Source organism: Entelurus aequoreus, linkage group LG12 (assembly GCF_033978785.1).
Source record: "Entelurus aequoreus isolate RoL-2023_Sb linkage group LG12, RoL_Eaeq_v1.1, whole genome shotgun sequence".
Lineage (NCBI taxonomy): Eukaryota > Metazoa > Chordata > Actinopteri > Syngnathiformes > Syngnathidae > Entelurus > Entelurus aequoreus.
The window spans coordinates 35,179,973-35,205,076 of record NC_084742.1 but is presented as its reverse complement, the minus strand read 5'-3'; the positions used below and the strand labels follow the sequence as shown (position 1 = coordinate 35,205,076).

At 41.5% G+C, this 25,104-nt stretch overlaps 1 protein-coding gene and 2 long non-coding RNA genes across 6 annotated transcripts in view; 2 read left to right on the top strand and 1 right to left on the bottom strand.

Annotated features, from left to right (window-relative positions):
• The window catches only part of LOC133662130 (uncharacterized), a 68,901-nt gene extending 63,181 nt beyond the window's left edge, over window positions 1-5,720 (bottom strand). For all 4 annotated transcript variants that reach the window (XR_009828064.1, XR_009828065.1, XR_009828067.1 and 1 more), the window contains exon 1: window positions 5,261-5,720. This is a non-coding gene — a long non-coding RNA (uncharacterized LOC133662130). The remainder of the gene's footprint in view (window positions 1-5,260) is intronic.
• LOC133662131 (uncharacterized) lies at window positions 5,031-5,901 on the top strand. The gene is made up of 3 exons (XR_009828068.1): window positions 5,031-5,200; window positions 5,643-5,723; window positions 5,796-5,901. It is a non-coding gene; the product is annotated as an uncharacterized LOC133662131 (long non-coding RNA).
• Window positions 5,902-9,485: 3,584 nt separating this feature from the next.
• Window positions 9,486-25,104, top strand: part of arhgef40 (Rho guanine nucleotide exchange factor (GEF) 40) — a 29,084-nt gene continuing 13,465 nt past the window's right edge. The window contains exons 1-13 of the mRNA XM_062066982.1: window positions 9,486-9,655; window positions 20,003-20,092; window positions 20,296-20,403; window positions 21,110-21,395; window positions 21,482-22,595; window positions 22,673-22,905; window positions 22,976-23,146; window positions 23,231-23,345; window positions 23,427-23,520; window positions 23,580-23,669; window positions 23,955-24,071; window positions 24,192-24,290; window positions 24,355-24,506. Coding sequence (XP_061922966.1) covers window positions 9,653-9,655; window positions 20,003-20,092; window positions 20,296-20,403; window positions 21,110-21,395; window positions 21,482-22,595; window positions 22,673-22,905; window positions 22,976-23,146; window positions 23,231-23,345; window positions 23,427-23,520; window positions 23,580-23,669; window positions 23,955-24,071; window positions 24,192-24,290; window positions 24,355-24,506 — 2,672 coding nt within the window. The 5' untranslated portion in view covers window positions 9,486-9,652. The remainder of the gene's footprint in view (window positions 9,656-20,002; window positions 20,093-20,295; window positions 20,404-21,109; window positions 21,396-21,481; window positions 22,596-22,672; window positions 22,906-22,975; window positions 23,147-23,230; window positions 23,346-23,426; window positions 23,521-23,579; window positions 23,670-23,954; window positions 24,072-24,191; window positions 24,291-24,354; window positions 24,507-25,104) is intronic.

Genomic DNA, 25,104 nt, shown 5'->3' with positions numbered 1-25,104 from the left:
ATGATGGTGGTGAACAGCCCAGCCAAGATGGTGGCCATGATGAAAATGTAAAAATCTTGGAGGTGTGTGAATGCAAAGCAAGATATATTATTTGAATGATGAAGAAATGTTGTCATGGTCCATCATATTAAATCTTCGTCATGTCTTGTCAGGAAGTCATCACTGACGAAGGCTGTGGTAGGCAGCAGCTGTGTGCTGCTCAGCCTCCTGATTGCAACCCATCAGAGCAGGAATCGTGTTTTTTCATTTCAGCAGAACTGATCGATGGAGAACGCTATGAGTTTTCGCTCTCAGGGGAGTCAGATGGCTATGTGGCAGGCACGCTGTCCTCTGAGGGAAGCGTGGTGGGTCACATTTTTTTGAATGATTTTGAATGTATTTCAACATTGACTCTTTTTGTACATTTCCACTCCAGGGAGAGAACACCACTTACATTTGTGCGAAAAACAACAGTCAGGTGCAGTTTTTTGGAGTGTTTCACGCTGATGACAAGCTGACTCGAACATTGGTGAGTTGACCGACCTTACATGTTGTGAGCGAGTGCGTGTGACTCTGCATCTAAAGAGTCAGAAATTAAGGAGTACTTCCTCTGGTACATGCCTGCAGCTTCCAGTGGACTCTGTGAGGGGAAACGTCTCAGAGGGAAAGATCCAGTGTACGTTCACGGTCTATTCTTCTGATATGCCATCGGGGGGTGCACCCATGAAGCGTCAAAGCACCGGAGTACCTTCTTTCTCGCTGTCCGTCTCCAACGGATCCTTCGACCCCGGTAAGAGAACACAGGAGTAGACATATCAAGTGATCCACAAGATAATTAACCAAATGGGAATGCTGATGTTCGGTTTAACCCAAACCTGCAGTTTCTGGTGCCTTGGGCACACCCACTTCAAGGTTGATGACCAGCATTGTGAACTTGGCAAACCCCAACAACACGGTCATCAATATCCTTGTCTTATCTAACACCACCAGTAGTGGCCACACCCCTAGCCTCCAGCATTCACTGACAAGAGGTGAGTTCAATAAACACACCTTTAGGAGTTAATTATCTGGTCTTCCATTTGACTTCCTGCCCTCCTCCCTTCCAGCTCTACTGACCACTGCAGGTGTCCTAGCAGTGCTTGCATTCTGAGATGTATGACACCACCATACATGGCTATAAAAAATAATGTTCTTGTTCTACTCATGAAATCCTGCGATTATTGTTTTTTTTTCTTGAATGGGGTCTTTGCAGTACATCCTTTTAAAAATCTACTTTAAGCAGATACGGGAATATTTTAACTAACATGATGTAAATAATCAATTTGTATTTTAATTCAATGGTCTTTAGTACAAGCAAATCTAATTCTAAGTAATTAATAAAATATTTTAATGTACAGAAATAAACAATTTGAAAAAAAATACATAATATAATTAATCAATGAATGTACATGTATATATTGGGTTTGTAACTTTTTGTATTTTCTTTTTGATTTATTATTAACTTACAGTAGTCTCAATGGTTTGCTGGCCCCCTAATGGAAAAAAAAAGGAGAACAATTAAAAACACAAAACGTCAGTCAAAAGACATTGGGTAATGGTTGGAATTGTGCTAAAGGGTGTTGAACAAGTTGTACCATTGTTTTGGTGATTTTCTAAATCTATATATATTTCGTGCCACAGTAATAGACAGGCCTATTATGCATTAATCATTCTTTTTTGTTCATTGATTTAAATGGGGGAGCTTATAGTGGGTTGTTCCACTGCAGCCAAATCGAACAGTCATTAAATAAATGTTTAGCTTTGTCCCGCCCATTGAACAGTGAGTGTATATACATTGTGGTAGTCAGTAACATTTACATTTTTGGATCAAACAAAGTGAAAATTTGGATTCACTCAATTTTAAGTAAAAAAAAAAAAATGATGGATTCACCCTGTAAACTTTTTATATCCAAAGCTAACACCTGCATCAGATTTAATATTTTTGTTGCTCTGCAGTTATAAAGAATTGTTCACACTGTATAGAGCTGTTGCACTAGGTGGATTGACATTAATCATGGCTCCAACACATGAGATACCAATTGAAACTGTGGAGAATGCATATATGTTTAAGAGTTCTTTCTGTATTCATAGTCATGTTTAAACCAGCTAGTGTTTTTCCATTTGTACTCTTTCTATTTTTTATCTTATGTCCGCAAGTAAACTATGTGTGTTACCTTGAAGGCTTGCACTGTAGGAGATGTAATACTCCCTTTTGTCTTATCTGTAGTAGAACAATGAGGCTGTGTTCCTTTCCGGACAGGTAGGGGCTTTCTTCGTGTGCAAAAAGTTGGCTCTTCCGTTTGAGTGTTAGATCAATTCGAGAAGCCGATATGAATGTATTGGTGTGGGCTGATCTCCTGAAGCTTCAGTAAAACTTGATAGTATTCCTATTCTGTCTTGATGGTCCTTCTTACTCTGCATATATGTCATCTGAAAGAACTTGGGATTGACAGATGACTTCAATTCCCTGGGAGGGAAGTCTAGTCAGACGCAACAGTACTCAAAGCGCTTTGACACTATTTCCACATTCACACACACCTTCACACACTGATGGCGGGAGCTGCCATGTAAGGCCCTAACCACGACCCATCAGGAGCAAGGGTGACGTGTCTTGCTCAAGGACACAACGGATGTGACAAGGTTGGTAGAATGGGTTATGGGCAGTTTTGGGTTAGTTACTTAAAACCAGTAACTAGTTACAGTTACTAGTTACTTTATTTCAAAAGTAACTCAGTTACTAACACCAAAAAGTAATGTGTTACTGTGAAAAGTAACTATTTAGTTACTTCTTCCCCCCCTTTTTTTTAAAGGCTCCCATTAATGCCCTTTTAGCCTTCATTTCAGTACTGTTATTGCACTGGAGAATAATACAATCTGTTGATCAACTTGACATGCATTTGCATCACTGAACTCTGCTAAGCAATGTGCTCTACATACAACACACAAAGACAAAGATAGGTTTCAAAGGGCCAATTTATTTCAGGCCAGAACAAATTGACAAAACTATTTAAATAGCTGCAACATAATGGCACTTTAACTTTAACTTTAAGTAGATAGGATCTTTGATCCTATAGACACAACTTACATTTAACTAAAATGTTCTTTTCTTTGTGCTCGACAAAAGAAAAGTAGTGAGAATGTTAAGACAATCGACTTCTGGCTTCACAATGATGTTAGTTATATTATATATTATATTATTAGTTGTTATGAGAGTAGCATATATGGGTGTGTGCATGTGGCCCTTTAAGATATGACAGCATGTGAGGTGAGTGACGTCAGTGAGTGAGTGGGCGAGAGAAGTGAGGGACCGGCGACAGTGAGTGCTTGCAGGTGCTCTAGCTTGGTGGATGGCTGCGTCCAATAAAGTCACAAAGTTGCAACAAACCGCCGGTCTCGTCATTCACCCTCAGCTGTAAAGACCCACTTCCGGGTAAAGTGAAGGTTGTTAGCCCCGAAGTACATAAGCCCTGGAGGAACGTCTCCCAGCGCTCCTCAACTACGGTCTGGGAGCACCCCTCGCCCTCACCCACACAAAGCAGCCTCTTTTTTTCCACCGCAGCGCTGCATTAAAACACACTCAGATCTTCTGTTTCTAGCCGATACTACATAAAAAATAACGTAAAATAACGCAGTAACGCATCATGTAGTAACGGTAACTGAGTTACTGAATATAAAGAATAACGCGTTTGATTACTAGTTCATACTTGCCAACCCTCCCGTTTTTAGCGGGAGAATCCCGTTATTCAGCGCCTCTCCCGACAACCTCCCGGCAGAGATTTTCTCCCGACAAACTCCCGGTATTCAGCCGGAGCTGGAGGCCACGCCCCCTCCAGCTCAATGCGGACCCGAGACTGAGTGGGGACAGCCTGTTCTCACGTCCGCTTTCCCACAATATAAATACGCTTGCAAGTTCCAAAACGAATGGAAACAATAATTTCAGTTCATCCAGGACAGTTCGAAGGGGAAGGTGTATGTTGCCTGTAAATATGTAGAACAGACTTTTCCATTGAACACGGTGGCCAGTGGCCGAAATGATTTCTCAGTCATGAACAGAGAAGTTAAACAGGACAATACTGCCATCTAATGGATAGATAATTCAAGTATTTCTTTTATGTAAATAAAATAAATATATATATATAGCTAGAATTCACTGAAAGTCAAGTATTTCATACATATATATATATATATATATATATATATATATATATACATATATATATATATATATATATATATATATATATATATATATATATATATATATATATATATATATATATATATATATATATATATATATATATATATATATATATATATATATGTATGAAATATATATGAAATACTTGAGTTGGTAGCGCTTTGACACTAATTCCACATTCACCCATTCACACACACATTCACACACTGATGGCGGGAGCTGCCATGCAAGGCCCTAACCACGACCCATCAGGAGCAAAGGTTATGTGTCTTGCTCAAGGACATAACAGACGTGACGAGGTTGGTAGAAGGTGGGGATTGAACCAGGAACCCTCAGGTTGCTGGCATGGCCACTCCCCCAACGCCGTCCACCAACAACAGTCCTCATTGCAACAACCGCAAGGAAGAAAAAATATACATTTTTGGCAAAATTAAACAAGTAGGCTTTGAGAATTTATTCACAAAAATATAATATTGAAAAGCACGTTCTCACTCAGCTACTTATAGTTGCATATTAACTACAGATAATAAGTGTCCAAGACAAAAGGCCATGTCACACAAACACACTTAATAAACACATACTTATCTCTGCGTTTAAGCCTCTTGTCCACACGCAGACGCATACTTTTGTTTTTAAAAACGCAGACTTTTGCAAACACTGACCAAAGTGTAGAGATCCAAAACTCTCCGCTTAGCGTATGCGTGTACACGGCACAAATTGAGACTTGTGATGATGTCACGGTTGTGCGCTGTCCTTTCCAAGCTCAACAACGCTGCCTTTAAACACACTATAAGAGGATTTATTGTATATTTGAACGTAAACATGCTGCTATTTTCACTCAACATTAATACAAAAATACATCAAAATGGGCTTTGCGACACTCCCGCCGGCGCTAATGACACGCCAGTTGTTTTGGATACGATTCGCTGTGGAACCTCCAGCTGATGGGACAACTTTGACAAGCAAGATGTAACAAGCAAGGTGCAACTTTATCTTATGTTTTTTGTCCTTATTTAACGACAAATCATGAAGTCAACTTACGTGTTCTTGTAGATGTGTCCGGCGCGACCGTGCTCGCACGTAAAAAGCGACCAAGCAACTACAAAAAAAAAAACAGGATGTAGCGTCCTCCTTGTAGCGTGTACTGATGTTAAAGACCATATACACTTCATTACACGTGTAATATATCACTACATCCATGATTAAATGCTTTATAATTCCATGAGAGTTTTGCAGCGGCACACGCTCGTCCGCGTGCTTTATATAGGCACTTGAACTAGCAAAATGGCTTCCTTGGCTCGTTAGTGCGTGCTAATTTTGGTAAATAATGTAGACTTCTGTCATTAGGGCGGTTCTCCGGTCCTTTTTCCTCTTGTCTTCCTACTCCCCTCTTGTGTCTGTAAGTCTCCTCCCCTGTCATTAGTTTCAGGTGAGTGGCCAGTCGTCTGAGCCCACCTGTCTCCAATCAAGCACCAGATTTAAACCCTGGATCTCCACTCAGACGGTGCCTGCGGTAGAGTTTAGTCTGAGCATTCCCCTGGACCTTTTGTAATCCTGTTTTTTTGTATTTCCTCAGGTGGAGGACAGATTTGGACCCGCTTTTCCTGGAGCTGAACTTTTGTTACAGTTGATTTATTTTCTCCAGTGATTTTTTTTGGTTATTAAATAGAGACTTTTACGGATCTGCACTTGGATTCTTTTTTTTTTTTTAGATCCCAACAACTTCACTGCACATGTAATACATCACCACGTTGCTGAACACGTTATAATTCTATGAGTGTTGGGTTTCAGCAGCACAGGCGTGCATTCGCTCTTTAATAATGTTCCCAGGGCTCTGTGTAAGTGCAGGCTGGTTTTAAATATAATGTACATGTCATTGTGTACGTCTACTATATCAACATAAACATAAAGGAGTTGTAATGCCACCAAGTCAGATATTTTGAGGGGCCGTTAGGGACATTAGTCAGAATTACCTCTTACATACACTACTGAAATGCTCTCACATAAACAACTGAAATGTTTTTCTCTCACACACACTACTGAAACACTCTTATACACAATACTGAAACACTCTTATACACGCTACTGAAATGGTCTCACATAAACAACTGAAATGTTTTTCTCTCACACACACTACTGAAACACTCTTATACACACTGCTGAAATGCTCTCACATACACTACTGAAATGCTCTCACATACTACTGAAATGCTCTCACATACACTACTGAAATGCTCTCACATACACTACTGAAATGCTCTCACATACATGAAATGCTCTCACATACACTACTGAAATGTTTTTCTCTCACGCACACACACACACACACATCACGTGCGTGTGAGAGACAACCATTTCAGTAGTATGTGTGCAAGGATTTCAGTTATGTGTATGAGAGCATCTTACCAGTGTGTATGAGAGAGGTTGCATTCCGGTTCCGGTCACCAATAATTCCCGCCCCTTTTTAGACAAGTTTTTTTTAAAGCCAAGTTGTTTGTGAACAAAATGTCTGCCTAACTGCCGACAAGTAGCTTAACCGAGGCAGTGGCTCTACTTCATAATTTGGGGGCTTCAGCGGAGAATATAAGAACACTTTCAATGCAACAAGGGTCGGGCTGCTGCCGTGGGTTGCACCTGCGTGCCGCGACACCTGAGCGGCCACACAGCGGTGCTTTCTCCTCCCGACAGCCAAGCAGCCTGGAGCACTCGTTCCGTTGGGAGTGTGCACCGCAGCATTATCAAGCGCAACGTTCCAGCTCATGGACATTGGGGCAAGAGGAGGAAAAGGTAATTAGACATTATTTATTTCTAAATTATTGTTGAATCCCACGAAATGTAAGGCAACATGGCATTGTAGCCATTAAGCAGTTAGCCTTGTGTGCCTCCACTACAAACAAGTTAGAAGCTAGTGTTTCCGCGGCTCCTAAGAGTCTGACATCTATTGCAAACTTGTCATTTGTCTAGGAGGAAACGGAAAAAGTACACTGTCAAATCAGCTAGTAATGTTTGCAGCGTTGTTGCTATAGTAACATGTCGAAATGTGAGTCACGTCGTGGAACGTCAGTAACTGATCAAATACTAATAATGGATTACATTTATTTAGCGTTTTTCTATCGACTAGATAAGTGGTCCCCAAACTACGGCCCGCCAACGTCCAATATCCGGCTCGCTGGAATTATTTTTTTTGTATAATTATTTTAAATCTGTCTTTTGCTAATCCATTTTTTGATGTCCCCTAGCCGCTCAACCAAATCATATTGTCTAAAAATGCATTTTCCCGTATGACTTATATTGTCTTAGCTGTTTTCAGTCACCACGCAGCTGCATGACCATTTCAACAATCAATCAATCAATGTTTATTTATATAGCCCTAAATCACAAGTGTCTCAAAGGGCTGTACAAGCCACAACGACATCCTCGGTACAGAGCCCACATACGGGCAAGGAAAAACTCACCCCAGTGGGACGTCGGTGAATGACTATGAGAAACCTTGGAGAGGACCGCATATGTGGGTAACCCCCCCCCTCTAGGGGAGACCGAAAGCAACGGATGTCGAGTGGGTCTGACATAACATTGTGAAAGTCCAGTCCACAGTGGATCCAACACATCAGCGGGAGTCCAGTCCACAGCGGGGCCAACAGGAAACCATCCCGAGCGGAGACGGGTCAGCAGCGCAGAGATGTCCCCAACCGATGCACAGGCTAGTTGTCCACCCGGGGTCCCGACTCTGGACAGCCAGCACTTCATCCATGGCCACCGGACCTATGCAACTCCCCCTCGCAAGGGACAGGGGAGAAGAGGAGAGAAGAAAAGAAACGGCAGATCAACTGGTCTAAAAAAGGGGGGGTCTAACAAGGAAGGAATATATTATTATCATTTTGACAATTGTTTTGATGGTTCAAAAAAGAGAGCTTGCGCAAACTCCAGATTGCATATAATGACTGTCTCAGAATACTGCTCGGAAAGCCCAGGGGTAGTAGTGCCAGCGAGCCTTTTTGTGATTTAGGAATAAACACCTTCCACGCCACCCTGAGAAAACTGATGTTTAAGTTTATATGTAGACTGCAGGGGTCCGAGAATTATCTTATTATAGAGATAACCAATCCTAGGTGTAGTTCTGTTAGGTACCAATCGTATATATGGAAACACTGGTATCTGTGCCTTTTATAGAATATGTAGACACATTTTTAAAGCATATATATATATATATATATATATATATATATATATATATATCCATCCATTTTCTCGCGGGGGTGCTGGAGCCTATCTCAGCTGCATTCGGGCAGCTGAGATAGTACACCCTGGACAAGTCGCCACCTCATCACAGGGCCAACATAGATAGACAACATTCACATTCACACTCATATATATAATGCCTTTTATACTGTATTTTGTTTGTTTTTTTTGTACTGTATGTGATTGTATGTCTACTTAGACGTTGGAGTCTGCAATAAAATTTGACTGAATTGTAATATTTGAATGATGATAAATTAATGTGTTGTGGCAGTTGTGGATGTCACCAATGTGGGGGTTTGAGGAAACACTCAGTTGGTTCTCCAAACGCGTCTTTAATATAAAGGTTTTGTAAACACACTGAGGAAAAAGTCTTAGTTCATTGTGTTCTTCATGGTGTCTTTGAAACTGCACCAAAAGTTTCCTCAGAATTTTCAACTAACTTAAAGTGTTTTGCCAAAGGGATTATTTGTCATGTGTACATTTTCAGAATGTGCTTGTTCTAGTTTTGGCCAAAGTAAGACAAAGAACATTTTGAAGTTGTCTTTATTTTAAAGTTATTGTGCCATGATTTCACCAGTCCGGCCAGTGTGGGGAAAGATTTTCCTGAGCTAAAATAAGTTGGACACCCCTGGTTTAAGTGTGTTTGAAATAAATTGGTGAACTGAACTTGAGTACATCAAGAATTTAATATAATGATAATCATAACAAGTAATAACAATATTAACAACAGCAATAATAAAACGATATATTCACTGACTAAACAAACAAAAAAACTTGACCTTGCAGTGCTCCAACCACTCACCTCCACACCATCGAACCCTGTGGAAACCCATTGCTGCTATAAGAACACTGCCTTAGCCATGTCTATTCGTTTAGCTCCCTCTAGGGCTAAGAATGGAAAGTTTGAGAGTCAAGAGAGACTGCGGCGGTCTCGCTGGATGAAGAGTGGGGGAGGAGAGGTGGGAGGTTTGTGGCAGTGAATAATATGCAGCTTGGACATTCCCAGCCTGGGAAATGCAGCAATGAGTCTGCGGGAGAAGGAGCCTGAGTCTCTCTGAGATGGGATGATACTGATGATGGCGAGGAAATATGGCTGATTGAAAGTTGGAGAGGACAAAGTGCGACTGCGGAGATGCAGAGAGGAAGCGAGTCCAGGAACAAAGCTGTGGATTGAGTTAGATTCCTGTCTCAGTCATGGTAAGTCTTTTTTCAGCCAACAATAGATGGAGGTTTTCTGACTCACTACATGTTTGCCAATATGATGCCATGTAATAAGAGGCTTTTTGCCTTCTTTTGTTGACCCTAACAGAACTTTAAGAACGATTCTCAAAAGTGCGACTTGACTTTTAGCTCTGTGGACGTCTGCATGTTGCTTTACCATCCTTAGCCTCTTGAGGCGCCAATGAGGAGGCGGCAATCCAGGCTGACACTGGATCCCTCAGTGGACGAGGAAACAAGAGAAAGTGTGTTGTGCTGGGTGGAGCAGTTTGGCCCACACCAGCGAGTGAAAAAGAGTGGGAAAGGGAAGGCTGGAGGCCTGCTCATTATTTTCGGAGAGTTGGGCAGCGGCGGCAGCGGTTTTTAGTAATGCTGCATTTTCCACATTGAACCTGAGAGATTGCGAGAGCTTGGCATCGGAAATAAAGGACGGGATTTTGGACCTGAGGGTGGTAAACACATGCAGACTCATTTCATCTCCGCTGTGGAAAAGTTTAGATGGAAAAACGCAAATTGGAACGCGTCGATCTGCCAAGGCAGGAAGTGTGTTGTTTGCACAAGCAGGCTCAGGGAAAACATGGCAGCTAATTGAACACATAAGATGCTTGCAGTTGTGCGTGCACACACATTGTCACATATTGCTCATGTTCTTGTGGATAGAAGGTTCTCTGTGTTCTGTGCACTCATGGAGGTGGGAACGCTAGGAACGGGGAACTCTCGTGTTTATCCAAAAGGAACCAGTCAGCTAATTAAGCTAGTGACTGAAATCTCTTGTTAACAACTCTTCCTGTCTTTGTTGAAACTTTCCTCACTGTCTGCTGAGGGAACCCTGAAGCGGGGTACACACAGACAGTTTTTGTACCAATTTGTCTCATTTTCAACCAGAGATGGCTTAATCTTGTCTGATAAGATGATTGTGTGGTCTGAGGGGTGTTAAAAGTGAATTTGTCCCGACAATTGGCTCCAGAAACTGTTCGGGGATGACAAAGGTAAATACTAATGACCAAAGCTCTTAATGTCTGTGGGGAATGCCGACGCCTCCCGAGTGATCGCTTCATGAACTATGACATGGTACGGAAAGCAGCCAATCAAGAATCTATCAACGCTTTTAAGGCTACTTTATTCACCTCTAGCTCGCTCCGTAGATTATAAAGTCTGTGTTCACGCCATTTCCATGATTAATCCCCCAAAACATGTTTTGGCGGTTGCTATGTTTTTCCTTTAAATTTGCTTGACACAAGCTTTTGTTATGGTGTGCTGTGTTGATATTATTATAGCACACGACATCAGATAAAGATCAAAACGACTCAGTGTGGGATCTGTAACACAACATCTCTTCAGATTGTGAAAATCTGTATATGTGTACCTCGCATTATTAGTAAGATTCTGTGGACTTGAGAAAACTTTATTCACAAAGATTGTTGAAAATGGCCACAAAGAGCAACTGAGTACAGAATCCCTTGGCACACCCAGTACCACCTGCCTTACTTCTGGTCTTTCCTCTACCACGCCAATGCCAGGTGCCAGGTCTTTGGAAGGCAGACTGTGACAAGAATGTCCAGTCGGTGATGATGCTAGTTGGTTTGAAGGCTGATCTCACATTTCTCACATTAAAGAAACAACTCCAAGGCCCTGAGTCTTTTCCAGACCTGAGAGTCTTGGTGTATACTCTAGACTGTTGAGGAAAACAGTGAAGTCACATATAGAAAATGGGTCTATAATGTCATAACCCATGGCACATGGCACAAGGCCACTACCAGAGGCAGCTGGAAGTCCACTTTGTACACATGACGGTGAATCACTGGCCGGAATTCTCCTGCTTTTTTTTTTTTTGTCTGCTTTGTCCCTCCTCTGTGGCATTATTTCTCATTTCTCCCCCTGCAGACGTTCTCGGAGTTCACAGCTGTCCTCAAGTCTGTTGACGCTCCTCGCATCTGTTTCCCATCATAGACGCTCATTTTTCCCACCCTACTCTCCCACTGATTTTTTTTCTCCATCTACTTCATCTGCTCCGCAAAACGCATTCTATCTAGTTGTGTCTGTCAAACTTGTCTTTGCTCTTTATTTCTATTTGTCTGACTTATGTCTTCCTGTCGGTTCATGGGACCTTGAATTCAGCAGATGTTGTTCCCTGGCTTCACGTTTGTGGTGGGAAGGAACCCGGCACAATTTTATAAAGAAAGAACCATAGAGTCCAGCTGGCATTGCTCTTCAACTTAAGAGCTACTCGAAAAAAGAAACACACAATTCCACCTCAAAGTTTAGAAACCCAAAACATGCGTTACTACGGCAACTTTGAGACCTTTCACACTCACTCACCACTTTTCCACCGGAGCTGAACCTTGCCTCAAGTCACTAAAGATGTTTGTTGTGTGCGAAAATATAAAGATGTGTTGAATGGAAATACCCTAAATCGTTCACGTTATATTTAATAATCAAACTAACAGTACTATATGATCCCATGTCCCAGTCCAATCTTGATATCGGATATCTGTCTGATATCAACCAAAAATCATGGATCAAATTATACCAGAATGCATCAAAAATGTCCAATATTAGCATCCAATTTAAGCAGTTCATTCTAGGCTCATATCCAACAATTCCATCTGGCAACGGCCTGATGGAAGGGTGCAGAGGTCACGTGGTCACAACAACAGCCGTGTGCTTGCAGTAAATAGTAGGAGTGATTTTGGTTGCTTTCTTTTAAGTTTGAAACAGACATTGCAGTTGAGTGCAAAACAATTTACAAAGGCTTTACAACGTCTGTTTTGCAACCTTTACGCGGATGCCGGGAGGGTGCTAACTTTTCATTGTGTTAATATCGCGCTCTTTCGGCTTTTAGCTCGTAATCACGTAACTACCCGTACGTAACACACGGGTGTGGTCAGCTAATCGCGATTTGGCAAAGTTGAGCTACCAACGTTAGCTATCATTGAATGTACAGTATATTCTATCATAACAACATAACGCAAATTGTTAGTTGCTTCTCTGGGACTGTGCTTGTGGATGTGGACTCGCTTTGTGCGTATACGTGTGGACAAGACAGCGATGAACGGCAGATTCCTCGGACCAACGAGCAATTTTCATTCAATATAATCAGTAATTGTGAAAAAAAATTATATTTTATAAAAATATATGTTCGCGATATTGCCATATTTTTGCTGAAAGGATTTAGTAGAGAACAACGACGATAAAGATCGCAACTTTTGGTATCTGATGAAAAAAAGCCTTGCCCCTACCGGAAGTAGCGTGACGTAGTCAGTTGACAGGCTCCTCACATTTTCCTATTGTTTTCAATGCAGCTAGAGCGATTCGGACGGAGAAAGCGACGATTACCCCATTAATTTGAGCGAGGATGAAAGATTTGTGGATGAGGAACGTTAGAGTGAAGGACTAGAATGCAGTGCAAGACATAACTTTTTTCGCTCTGACCGTAACTTAGGTACAAGCTGGCTCATTGGATTCCACACTCTCTCCTTTTTCTATTGTGGATCACGGATTTGTATTTCAAACTACCTCGGATACTATATCCTCTTGAAAATGAGAGTCGAGAACGCGAAATGGACATTCACAGTGACTTTTATCTCCACGACAATACATCGACGAAACACTTTAGCTATGTAGCTAATGTGATAGCATCGTGCTTAACTGCATATAGAAACAAAATAAATAAATCCCTGACTGGAAGGATAGACAGAAGATCAACAATACTATTAAACCATGGACATGTAACTACACGGTTAATGCTTTCCAGCCTGGCGAAGGTTAACAATGCTGTTGCTAACGATGCCATTGAAGCTAACTTAGCAACTGGACCTCACAGAGCTATGCTAAAAACATTAGCTATCCACCTACGCCAGCCAGCCCTCATCTGCTCATCAACACCCGTGCTCACCTGCGTTCCAGCGATCGACGGTGCGACGAAGGACTTCACCCGATCACAGATGCAGTCGGCGAGACGGAGGAAGTTAAGGTGAGTTCGGCGGCTAGCGCGTCTGCTATCCATCTCTGTCCTCCTGGCTGTGTTGCTGTAGTCCGCCGCTAATACACCGATCCCACCTACAACTTTCTTCTTTGCAGTCTCCATTGTTCATTAAACAAATTGCATAAGATTCACTAACACAGATGTCCAGAATACTGTGGAATTTTGAAATGAAAACAGAGCTTTTTTGTATTGTATTCAATGGGGTACCAATACTTCCGTATCAACCGTTTACGTCACGCGCATACGTCATCATATCTAGACGTTTTCAACCGGAAGTGTGGCGGGAAATTTAAAATTGCACTTTATAAGTTAACCCGGCCGTATTGGCATGTGTTGCAATGTTAAGATTTCATCATTGATACATAAACTATCAGACTGCGTGGTCGGTAGTAGTGGGTTTCAGTAGGCCTTTAACGGCTTGCCATAATATATATATATAATATATATATATATATAAATAGCCCCTTCAAAAGTCCAGTACATGCATTTGTGTTAGAGTTTCATGTACAGACACTACTGTTCCGTGAACACAAAAGTGAGGCATTCAGCAAAGAAGCGGAGATTTAGTTGGACTAGGGTTCTACAGTATACCAGTATTAGTACAGTACCGCGATACTAATGAATAATTTTCGGTACTATACCGCCTCTGAAAAGTACCTTTCCGCCACCCCCCCTGCGCCCCGTCATCGTCACGTCGTGTCATTGCTGGTGTACGAGCAGATGAGCATGTTCGGCAGCGCACAATCATGGAGTACTTACAAGCAGACACAGTGTGTAGACAGAAAAGGGACAACGGACGCATTTTGGCTTAAAAATTAACGATAAAGGTGAAGCTATAACACTGAAACACCCACCGGAAGAGGTGCTTTAAGACATGACTAGCGAGCTAACGGCTAAAGTCCTACCTCAGTAGGCAGTGTTTTAGTTACTTCTAAAACACTAATACTGGTCGCCATGGCGGCAAATAAAGTATGTTTCTTACAAGTATCATCCCTGAAGGATGAGGAATGGCTAAACATGCTTCACTACACACCGTAGCTCACCGGCGTCAAAATGTAAACAAACGCCATGGGTGGATCTACACCTAACATCCATTGTAATGATACCAAGTACAGTAGCGTATCTAGTCGATACTACTATGATTACGTCGATATTTTTTGCATCACAACATCTTCTTTAGTTTTTTTAAAATCTATATAATGTTTATAAATTCAGGAAATATGACCCTGGACACATGAGGACTTTGAATATGACCAATGTATGATCCTGTAATGACTTGGTATCGGATTGATACCCAAATTTGTGGTATCATGCAAAACTAATGTAAAGTATCCAAACGACAGAAGAATAAGTGATTGTTACATTTTAACAGAAGTGTACATAGAACATGTTAAAAGAGAAAGTAAGCAGATATTAACAGTAAATGAACAAGTAGATTAATAATTCATTTTCTACCACTTGTCCTTAATAATTTTGACAAAATAATAAAATGGAAAATGACACAATATGTTACTGCATACATCAGCAGCTAAATTAGGAGCCTTTGTTTGCTTACTTACTACTAAAAGACAAGTTGTCTTGTATGTTCACTATTTTATTTAAGGACAAACTTGCAATAAAAAACATATGTTTATTGTACCGTAAGATTTTTTGTTAAAATAAAGCCAATAATGCAATTTTTTGTGGTCCTCTTTATTTAGAAGACTACCGAAAAGTACCGAAATAATTTTGGTACCGGTACCAAAATAGTGGTATCGGGACAACACTAAGTTGGACGCTGTTGCACGACACCACAGTGGCCGTCGCGCACGTCAGCGGAGGACTTTGTCAGTGGTGTGCAGAAGTGATTAATGCTGCACTTCAGGTAATAAGGAACTTTACTTTAAATCAATCATTCATTTTCTTTAAACACTTCCCATTGCACTTCTCCTTTCCTTTAAAAAAAACACTGTAATTCAGGGGTGTCCAAAGTGCGGCCCAGAGGCATTCTTTGACTAATGGTGGTTTTATACTGGTCGGCGGCTTATTGTAAAAATACGATTGGTGGTCAATTGAATGTATTACTAGTAAGGCTGTCAAAGGTAACACGATAAGAAGTTATCATTTTCCTTTTACTGCACTGTTTTTTTGACAACATGGGCATATTCTGTGTGATCCTCAGTCTTGCAACTGTGTTCCAGTTGATTTTGAGCCAAAAGCAGGACGAAGTAGTGAGCAGAAATGGATACATACATACCGTATTTTTCGGACTATAAGTCCGTTTTTTTCATAGTTTGGCCGGGGGTGCGACTTATACTCAGGAGCGACTTATGTGTGAAATTATTAACACATTACCGTAAAATATCAAATAATATTATTTAGCTCATTCACGTAAGAGACTAGACGTATAAGATTTCATTGGATTTAGCGATTAGTAGTGACAGATTGTTTGGTAAATGTATAGCATGTTCTATATGTTATAGTTATTTGAATGACTCTTACCATAATATGTTACATTAACATACCAGGCACGTTCTCAGTTGGTTATTTATGCGTCATATAACGTACACTTATTCAGCCTGTTGTTCACTATTCTTTATTTATTTTAAATTGCCTTTCAAATGTCTATTCTTGGTGTTGGGTTTTATCAAATAAATTTCCCCAAAAAATGCGACTTGTACTCCAGTGCGACTTATACATGTTTTTTTCCTTCTTTATTATGCATTTTCGGCCGGTGCGACTTATACTCCGGAGCGACTTATAGCCCGAAAAATATGGTGCATACAAAAGGGTACATTGAATGGCAAACCCAGCTCCAAAGCCCTGGCAGGTTGCTCTACTGACAAGACCAAAGCCATTTTCATCCACGTTTACTTTGAACTGAGTCATCACTGGAACCAAATGCCAGCCAGCTGCCCGGTGCTGCTGGAGTGCTTGAATTCAATGTGGTGGAGTTTACATACGAGTTTAGCACATTAATTATGTGGATTGCTACAATTATGCTTTGATTGTAAAAATGTTTGTTAATGTAATATGTATGCTGGTACAGCAATTGAGGATTATAGAGAGGGGACACATTTTCTGACAAGCTAAAATAATGTGTATATTCCCTTATAATATGTTTAGCGGGCTGATTGCCTAGCAATATTACACTATTACCTGGGCACCATAGGTAATATCTTTTATTGTCAGTAAAATAGTTTCTATTCCCATTTTCTGTTGAGCAGTTTAAAAAGGGCATAACATTTAATAAACAAACATCGGCATAAAGCTAACAAAAGTTCCAGTCCCATGTTAATAGGGTTAAAACTTGAAAATGATCTAACGTAAACATATTAAAGAAAATGTTTATCTGTTATTCATTGTGATTAATTACAAGATTAACTATGGACAACATGATACAATATTGTAATCGTTTGACAGCCTAAATTATTAGATGGATAGATAGATAGATAGATAGATAGATAGATAGATAGATAGATAGATAGATAGATAGATAGATAGATAGATAGATAGATAGATAGATAGATAGATAGATAGATAGATAGATAGATAGATAGATAGATAGATATGGTACTTTATTGATTCCCTCAGGAAAATTAAAATTCCAGCAGCAGTGTACAGAATTGAGATCAAATTTAAAAAGTAAAAAGTAAATAATAAATAATGGGGGTATAAACAGAAATAAAATAGAAAATATAACAATAAGAATAAAATATATAACTGTAAAAATCAGATATAACAAGAGAAACTATCCAGTACTGTACAACTCCAGAGAGGAGTTGTACAGTCTGATGGCGTGTGGGACAAAGGCGTTTTTTAGTCTTTTAGTCCTGGACTTGGGATGAAACAGTCTAGCACTGAACAGGCTCCTCTGGCTATTGAAAACGGTATGCAGAGGGTAACAGTATTATAGTAATTTACTTTATTACCTACAGGTATAATACAAAGCAACTTGTAATACAATATATCGACCTACATTAGAGTGGTTTTAGAAGCTTTAATGCACAAAATGTATCAACTGGCCCCCCCAGTTTTTGCATTTTGTTCCCTTATTGTAACAATAATGAACTAAAACTGTTGTATTTCATGTGTTTTCACTTTCTTAAAATTGGTCTTGAATTGTATTCATTGTGGTCTTGAAAGAGTCTTCAATTGGACTTTCTTTTTTAATTGAAAAGACCCTGACTCACAAAATAAGTTAGACAAGTGTAATCTGCCTGGTCGAGCCCCTGTCAGCGTCCCGCCCGAAGCTCAAATCTGGGTCCTCCCAATGAGAGTCGAGCGCGCTAGGCATTGAGCTAAAAGCCCGAACTGTAAGCTGATTCTCCAGCGCAAACTCTTAAAAGTGTCAACGTACATTTGGCACAGCTGTACTGGCTGGCCTCCGTTACACAAGTAAGTATGATTTGTGCTGATGTCGTATCGAACCGATAGTCAAGGCTACAATATCGGTATCATAGTCACACAGTCACACACAAAAGCTAATACAAAGAACAACGGAAGAAATTAACAAATTAAAAAGATGGTTTGACAAAAACAGACTATCTTTGAATGTCAGTAAAACTAACTTAACTAACTAAAATAATGCTATTTGGTAACAGTAGACGAGAAAGTCAAACACATACAAATAGACGGAATAGAAATTGAAAGAGTAAATGAAACCAAATTTCTAGGTATAATGATTGATGATCAATTGAACTGGAAATCTCATGTAAAAAATATACAACATAAAGTAGCAAGAAACACGTCAATAATTAATCAAGCAAAACATGTTCTAGACCAAAAATCACTTCATATTCTCTACTGCTCGCTAGTGTTACCATATCTGAGTTATTGTGTAGAAATATGGGGAAATAACTACAAAAGTAAACTTCATTCATTAACGGTGTTACAAAAAAGATCAGTTAGAATAATACATAATGTTGGATATAGAGAACACACAAACCCTTTATTTATTGAATCAAAAATACTGAAATTCCACGACATAGTGAATTTACAAACAGCTAAAATTATACATAAAGCAAACTATAACCTGCTACCCAAGAATATACAACAATTCTTCTAAAAAAAAAGGAGAAATATAATCTTAGAGAAAAATGTAATTTAAAACATTTGTACGCACGTACAACACTTAAGACCTTCAGTATATCAGTATGTGGAATTAAATTATAGAATGGATTAAGCAAATAAATCAAAAAATGTACTGAAGAAAGAAACTCTTCAAACTTAAAGTGTTTACAAAGTACAAAGAAGAAAAAACATAAACATTCTGAATTTATCTCATCCATCCATTCTTTTTCAAGATAATCTTACTCATCTCACTGAGTATTATTTATTTATTTTTATTGTAATTACTTATGGAGTATATTGTGAATACATTGAGAACAAGAAGTGAACAAAAGTTTTAGCAACTGTTATGTAAAGGAAAAGGGGTAGGATTAAATAAGCTCTTCTTCTTCCTTTTCGAACATGTTGAATAGAAACTGGAAATTGTGATGTATCATGTTGTATGCATGCACGTTCGAAATAAACTCAAACTCAACTCAACTCAAAACTCATAGTCAGAAGTGAAAGGTTTAGGACACCCCTACCATGCACTCCGCATAGCATGAACTGGACCAGCCGACCAGTACCGTGGGAGTACTGAGTCAGTCCAGTTTGACATGTAAGTGTAATCTTGTTTACACATAACAGCAACACTGCTTTCACGGGCATGCTGAGCTGGCTGGAAAGCATAATGCCACTTCCTGTCTGTCACATGCCATTCTTTAAATATGTGAATGGCTCTGTACGCCGTCTAAGGACAAACACGCCGGCCAACGTTACCAACACACAGCCAATGAGAATATGTGCCAAATATATTTTTCTGAGCCATACTGCTAGTACTTATTCGTCTAAATGCAGCAAGAGTCGTCGAGAAACTCCCCAGTAATTGTTGTCAGATGTCACAAGTGGAGGTAAAACTAGGAAAGTTGAGGGGAAGAAAACATAAGTGAAGGAAGTTGGGGAGGGGGGGTGGCCTGGTGTTTGGGTGGGTGTTGCAGAAGGAAAGTTTTGAAAGAGTGAAAAAGTTGCATTGTGGACAAATAAACACTGTGTGAGATGCATGCTTGCGTGTGTGTGTGTGCATGTGTGTATGTACGGGGCATGCATTGGTGTGTCCTCCAAGGGAAATGTTTGACACGCCCCAGAATGTTCAACAGGAAGCCAAGAGGAGAGAGAATGTGTGTGTGTGTGTGTGTGTGTGTGTGTGTGTGTGTGTGTGTGTGTGTGTGTGTGTGTGTGTGTGTGTGTGTGTGTGTGTGTGTGTGTGTTTGTGTAGAACATAAACTTAATACAACCTCTCTTGTCCCAATTAGGCATCAGAGGCTATGGAGGACTGCGTGCAGGGGGCGCTCTCATCTCTTTACCCTCCCTTTGAAAGTACAGCACCTCCTCTCCTGTCGCAGGTACATCACACACATGCATGCACGCACACACACACACACACACACACACACACACACACACACACACACACACACACGCACACACACACACACACACACACACACACACACACACACACACACACACACACACACACACACACACACACACACACACACACACACACACACACACACACATGTTCTTCAATGTGTTTTCCCAGGTCTTCTCCGTGCTGGAGTCCACCTACCAACACGACAGCCTGCGTTACCTCCTGGACTACTTTGTTCCTGCCAAACACCTCCTGCACAAGCTGCAGCAGCACGCCTGTGTGAGTCTATCGGAGAATAAAGTAGTCAACTACCTCACAACCAGCATGCATAAAACTCTTGCTCACTGTAGAGTAAAGTTAAGACTCTGCAGTGCACACACATGTACTTGCGAGGTTTTGTTTTTCCTTGTTGCTGGGCTGCAGCAAGATGGTGAGTCATGACAATAATTATTTCCAGATGTGTGCAAGGAGGAAAAGAGAGAGATTGAGAGAGCGAGCAAGAGAGAGAGAGAGACAGAGAGACCTTGACTATTAACAGAGTGTTAGAGAGAGAGAGAAAGATTGGTAGTGTGGGCTTCATTTACAAGCCAGCCTGCTTGAAAAATTGAAGATACTCTAAGTTGCAGACTACAGTGGGCTCTTTGAGACTGAGGGTGGGGCAAAGAGGGATGGGGGGGGGGGGGGGGGGGGTGGGGGGAGAGCTGAAAACTCATTGAAAGAGGGAAGGAGCTGAAGGAAGACAGGATCTACAGAAAGTCGACTTACTCGCAAACATTTGGAGAGGAAAAAAGTCACCAAAGTTACGGCGACAGCTTACAGACTTGGCCAAAGACGAACAGAGGTCATACAAGGCAGACGTGAGGGAGGAATTTAGTGAAATATACTGAACACAACATGACAAGTCTTAGAAGTTAAACTAGCAGTCTTCTTAACAGTTGACCGTGTTTTAACAATTCATATGCTCTTTTTGTCTACTCCACATCAGTCCCAGTACCTGGGTTGCCTCTTCCTCCACTCTGGCTGGCCGTTGTGTCTCGGCGATAAAGTGGTGGTCCAGCTCTCTACGCTGGACTGGAGGCTCCTGCGCTGTAATGACTTCTACCTGCAGGTGGTGCCCTTCTCCACGCGCTGTCCCCGCCTTGCTCTGAAGTGTCTTGCCCCAGGGGGTCGCACCGTCCAAGAAATTCTTGTTCCCGAGTCCCAGCACCCTCTTGTGTTTACCAGCGAGTGGCTTCACTCCATCAACAAAGAACGTGGCCACAAAAGGGAAGGTAAAGCTCGGAAGGGCCATGGTCAAAGCGCATGTGGGGTTGAGGGAAGTGACTTATGCTGAGCGCACCTTGATTTTTCTCTTTAGTTGGCGGTGGCCTTGATACCTGCTTGGTGAGCAGTTGTGACGGTGTGGTGCGCCTTCCATGGAAAGAGGTGGTCTACCCCAAATTTATCCATGACCCATCTGAGGAAGCTGGCCTGATCTCCAACCCCGAGGGTGGCTACATGTCCCAGCGTCAGCCCAGTGAAGGGGGAAGCAGCTTTGGCGGCTGGGGCGGCTCTTCTTCCGGAGAACTTGACTCCTGGTCCTGGGATGAGGAAGAAGAGAATGTCTTACCGCCGGATGGTTTGGAATCAGAGGCTGCACTGCCTCGGCGAAGGCGCAGTGAAGATGGGCTTGGGCGGACAGCGAGACGCCCTGAACTTGATGGAGACTATGTGGAGCTGCTGGAGCCAAGAGGGGGTCCAGATGGGGGTGTTGACTCAAAGCAGAGGTACCTTGAGATGCATGCAATATCCAAAACCAAGACATTGCCTCTTTGCAAGAGGGGTAGGGCCTTTAAGGTCCGGAGGGGAAAACTTGTGGGATATGGACGAATGGATGGCTTTGGCAGCTTTCAAGGGATTGCTGGAATCAAATCTGATTTGACTACTCCCAAGGAGCATGTGCAATCACCTCTGCCTCCGCCAGGAAACATAGATGCAAGACAATCTTACTCCTCTTCTACTCAGGATGATGATGATGATGGTGATAAAACAAAAAGAGACACTGAGGTAAGATTTGATGGCCTGTTTAGAGAGCGGAGGCCTGGCGTTGGTGGTGAGCGAGAGATTAATGGGATTACGCAACCATGCAAAGAGGACATAAAGAGCAAACACTCTGAGAGCAGTGATAGCATAGTCCCCATAGAACACCTCGACTCCATTAACCTTAAAGTCGGGCATGTTATAGAGGGATGCTCCGATCAGGGCTCCCATTCAGACTCTGTGTTTGAGGATACAGATAAACCACTTGGTGGAAACAGTGATGCAGCAAAACCAACATTGGATGAAACAAACACATCATTCACTGCAGATGCAGCTTGCACCATCACAGATAGTGCCAAAATAGCAAAGACGGAACAGGATGAAGGTAGAAAAAAGAATAAAGACTTTTCAAGAGGAAAAGAAGTCAAAGCTTCAGGATTCAGAGCTCCAAGGTATTATTTATATGCAGAACACAACCTTAATGTGAGTGTTTAGTATTTTATAAAAGCATCGTGTGCTTCATCTCAAGGAGGAAGAAAAGAGGAATGGGGGCCAAAGGTAGGGCTCGGTCGGGTGGACGGACTGCCCAGAAAGGTTCCAAACTACAGGGGAAAGCTCCCCCTCATCCAAGCTCCACTTCCTGCTGCAACTCAACACAACAATCTGTCACAGAGGAATGTCTTTCACAACCGATAGGACTCGTTGAGACATCTGACGTTGAATGCATTTCGACTCACGTTAGCTCGAAGAGCAGCAGTGCAGGTTGGATTAAATACTAGACTTTCAAAATGAACCCAGAAAGAGTGAATTGTCCTTTTGTATCTCACAACAGCGGCTCCATCGTTGTCTTTGCCGGTCTGCAATGGCCAATCATGCACCTTAAACCACTCCAATGGCGAGGGGAGTGAGAGGAACAAACTCAACGATATCGCATGTGAAGAGCATCCCTTGCTTCGGGAACTGGACAAAGAGCTCCTGCAATCAGGACGGCTGAGGATGATGGGTATTTTCCAAAAATTATACCTTTGATTGATAAATTTATTTCACAGTATCATCTTTAATAATACCACATCCCGACGGACCACAGGTACGGTGGACAGGTTGGGACGTGCTCTAGTTATAGCAGAGACGGATGCATCCGGGCAAGATTCCAACAGCGAAGAGTTGGCCCGGATTCTGGCCTGCTACCACAAGATGACCCTGTAACGCTAAACTTGCATTTGAGTGATTTAAGATAGAGGTTCTGACTTTGACACATATTTCCTTTTATCCTATTTTATAAGACCTGTAGCTAAAGAAAAAGGTGTGACAGTGTTGGTGGACAGCAGACGCTCACCGCCATCCTCGCACTGCCTCTGTGCACTAAGTTTATTCCAGGTGAGCGACTACGATGAGAGAACGCTTGCACAGTAGCTCATTGTATATGTGCGTTGCAGCGTCTGGTTCCTAATGGTCTCGGATCAGTGCTCGTTTTGGTGAATGAAGAGCAAGAGACTATGTCTTGTAACCTTGAAGAGGGAACAGAGGTCAGTGGCCCCTTTAGTCCGGTTTGATACAAAATTGTCATACCACAATGTTAACTTTGTGCATGCTATCCTGGTCTTACTTTGCATTAGCTGGCATTTCTCAGCCTCACACACACATTGTGCACATTTTAAGAAAATAGCTCAAATTGTTGCATATTGGCATGTCAAGTGGCAACCCATAATTGTGTTAGCTCATATATGTGCTTATTGACCTTTAGTGGAGCCTTTTGCCACATGCTCCAGACTGCATTCCTGACATGAGATTGCATCCTTTTCCTGTCCCAGGTCCATGTAGTGCGAGGAACAGGGGTCCTTCAGCAGTTTGTAGACAGGCAACAGCTGCCCACAGAGATAGGGGGTGACTTTAGCCACTGCCACTCAGACTGGCTCTCCTTTCGACTGGTAAGAAACACTCATTCCTCTCCATTAATTATCATTTGAGAGAGGAAATGAGCAGGAAATTGTTACTTTTTTTAAACAGATTTTCTCCCAGGCTTACACAAGATTTGCACATTGTTTCAGAGCTTGGAAAGTCTGACTGAGCGCTGCGAGAGCGCCCTCCTCCTACTGAGGGATGCACTGCAATCCATAGACAGAGAGCCAGTGGTCAACAACATAAAGGTGAGTAGGAGAGTGTTGTTTTATTCGATTTGTCCACCGGATAAGGTTAATGCTGGTTTTTCAGGATGTTCCTGCGAGCATCGATAAGCACCGCTGCCTCATGATGAGTGTCCTCGCCGACCAGCGCTTAACTGAGCTCCAGCATAGGGGCGGGGCCTGGCTGGCAGGATTGACCAATAGTGCATCCGGGCTGTCACGGAAGTCGCCAGATTGCAGGTAAAAGACGCCTACCGTGTGAAATAGGGCTGGGAATCTCTGGGTACCTCACAATACGATACAATATTAGAAATATGGCTCACAATAATGATAATATCTCAATATGGCAATGCTGCAATAATGTAGGAATAAAACAAAGAATATTTGGTTGGTTTCAAATTATATTTTGCATCATATTTTAACCAGAGTACAAACAGCAATTGTGCAAAAACAATGTAGTGCAAAATATTTCTTATGAAAGACAAATAGTGAAACTATTTTAAACTCAGTAAATACAACATTCAAGTCTCAAGTAGATAAAATCCACAGTGCAAACATAAAAAATATTTATCAAAAAAATCAAAATTTTATTTAAGCAGATTGGCTTAAATATTTCCTAAAAAATGTAAATACTAATTGTGAACAAGCCTTGGCTCAAAAAAAGAAAGAGTTGACATTTGGTTGGTTTGACGAACTGGTATGGCACAGTCATCTGTGCAAGCTCAGCAGGCCTGGCCCTAACCAATCTGGCGCCCTAAGCAAGATTTTAGGTGGCGCCCCCCCACATCGGCAGTGAAGTGTATATACTCACAAGAAACAGAATAGCTTTGTCTTTGAC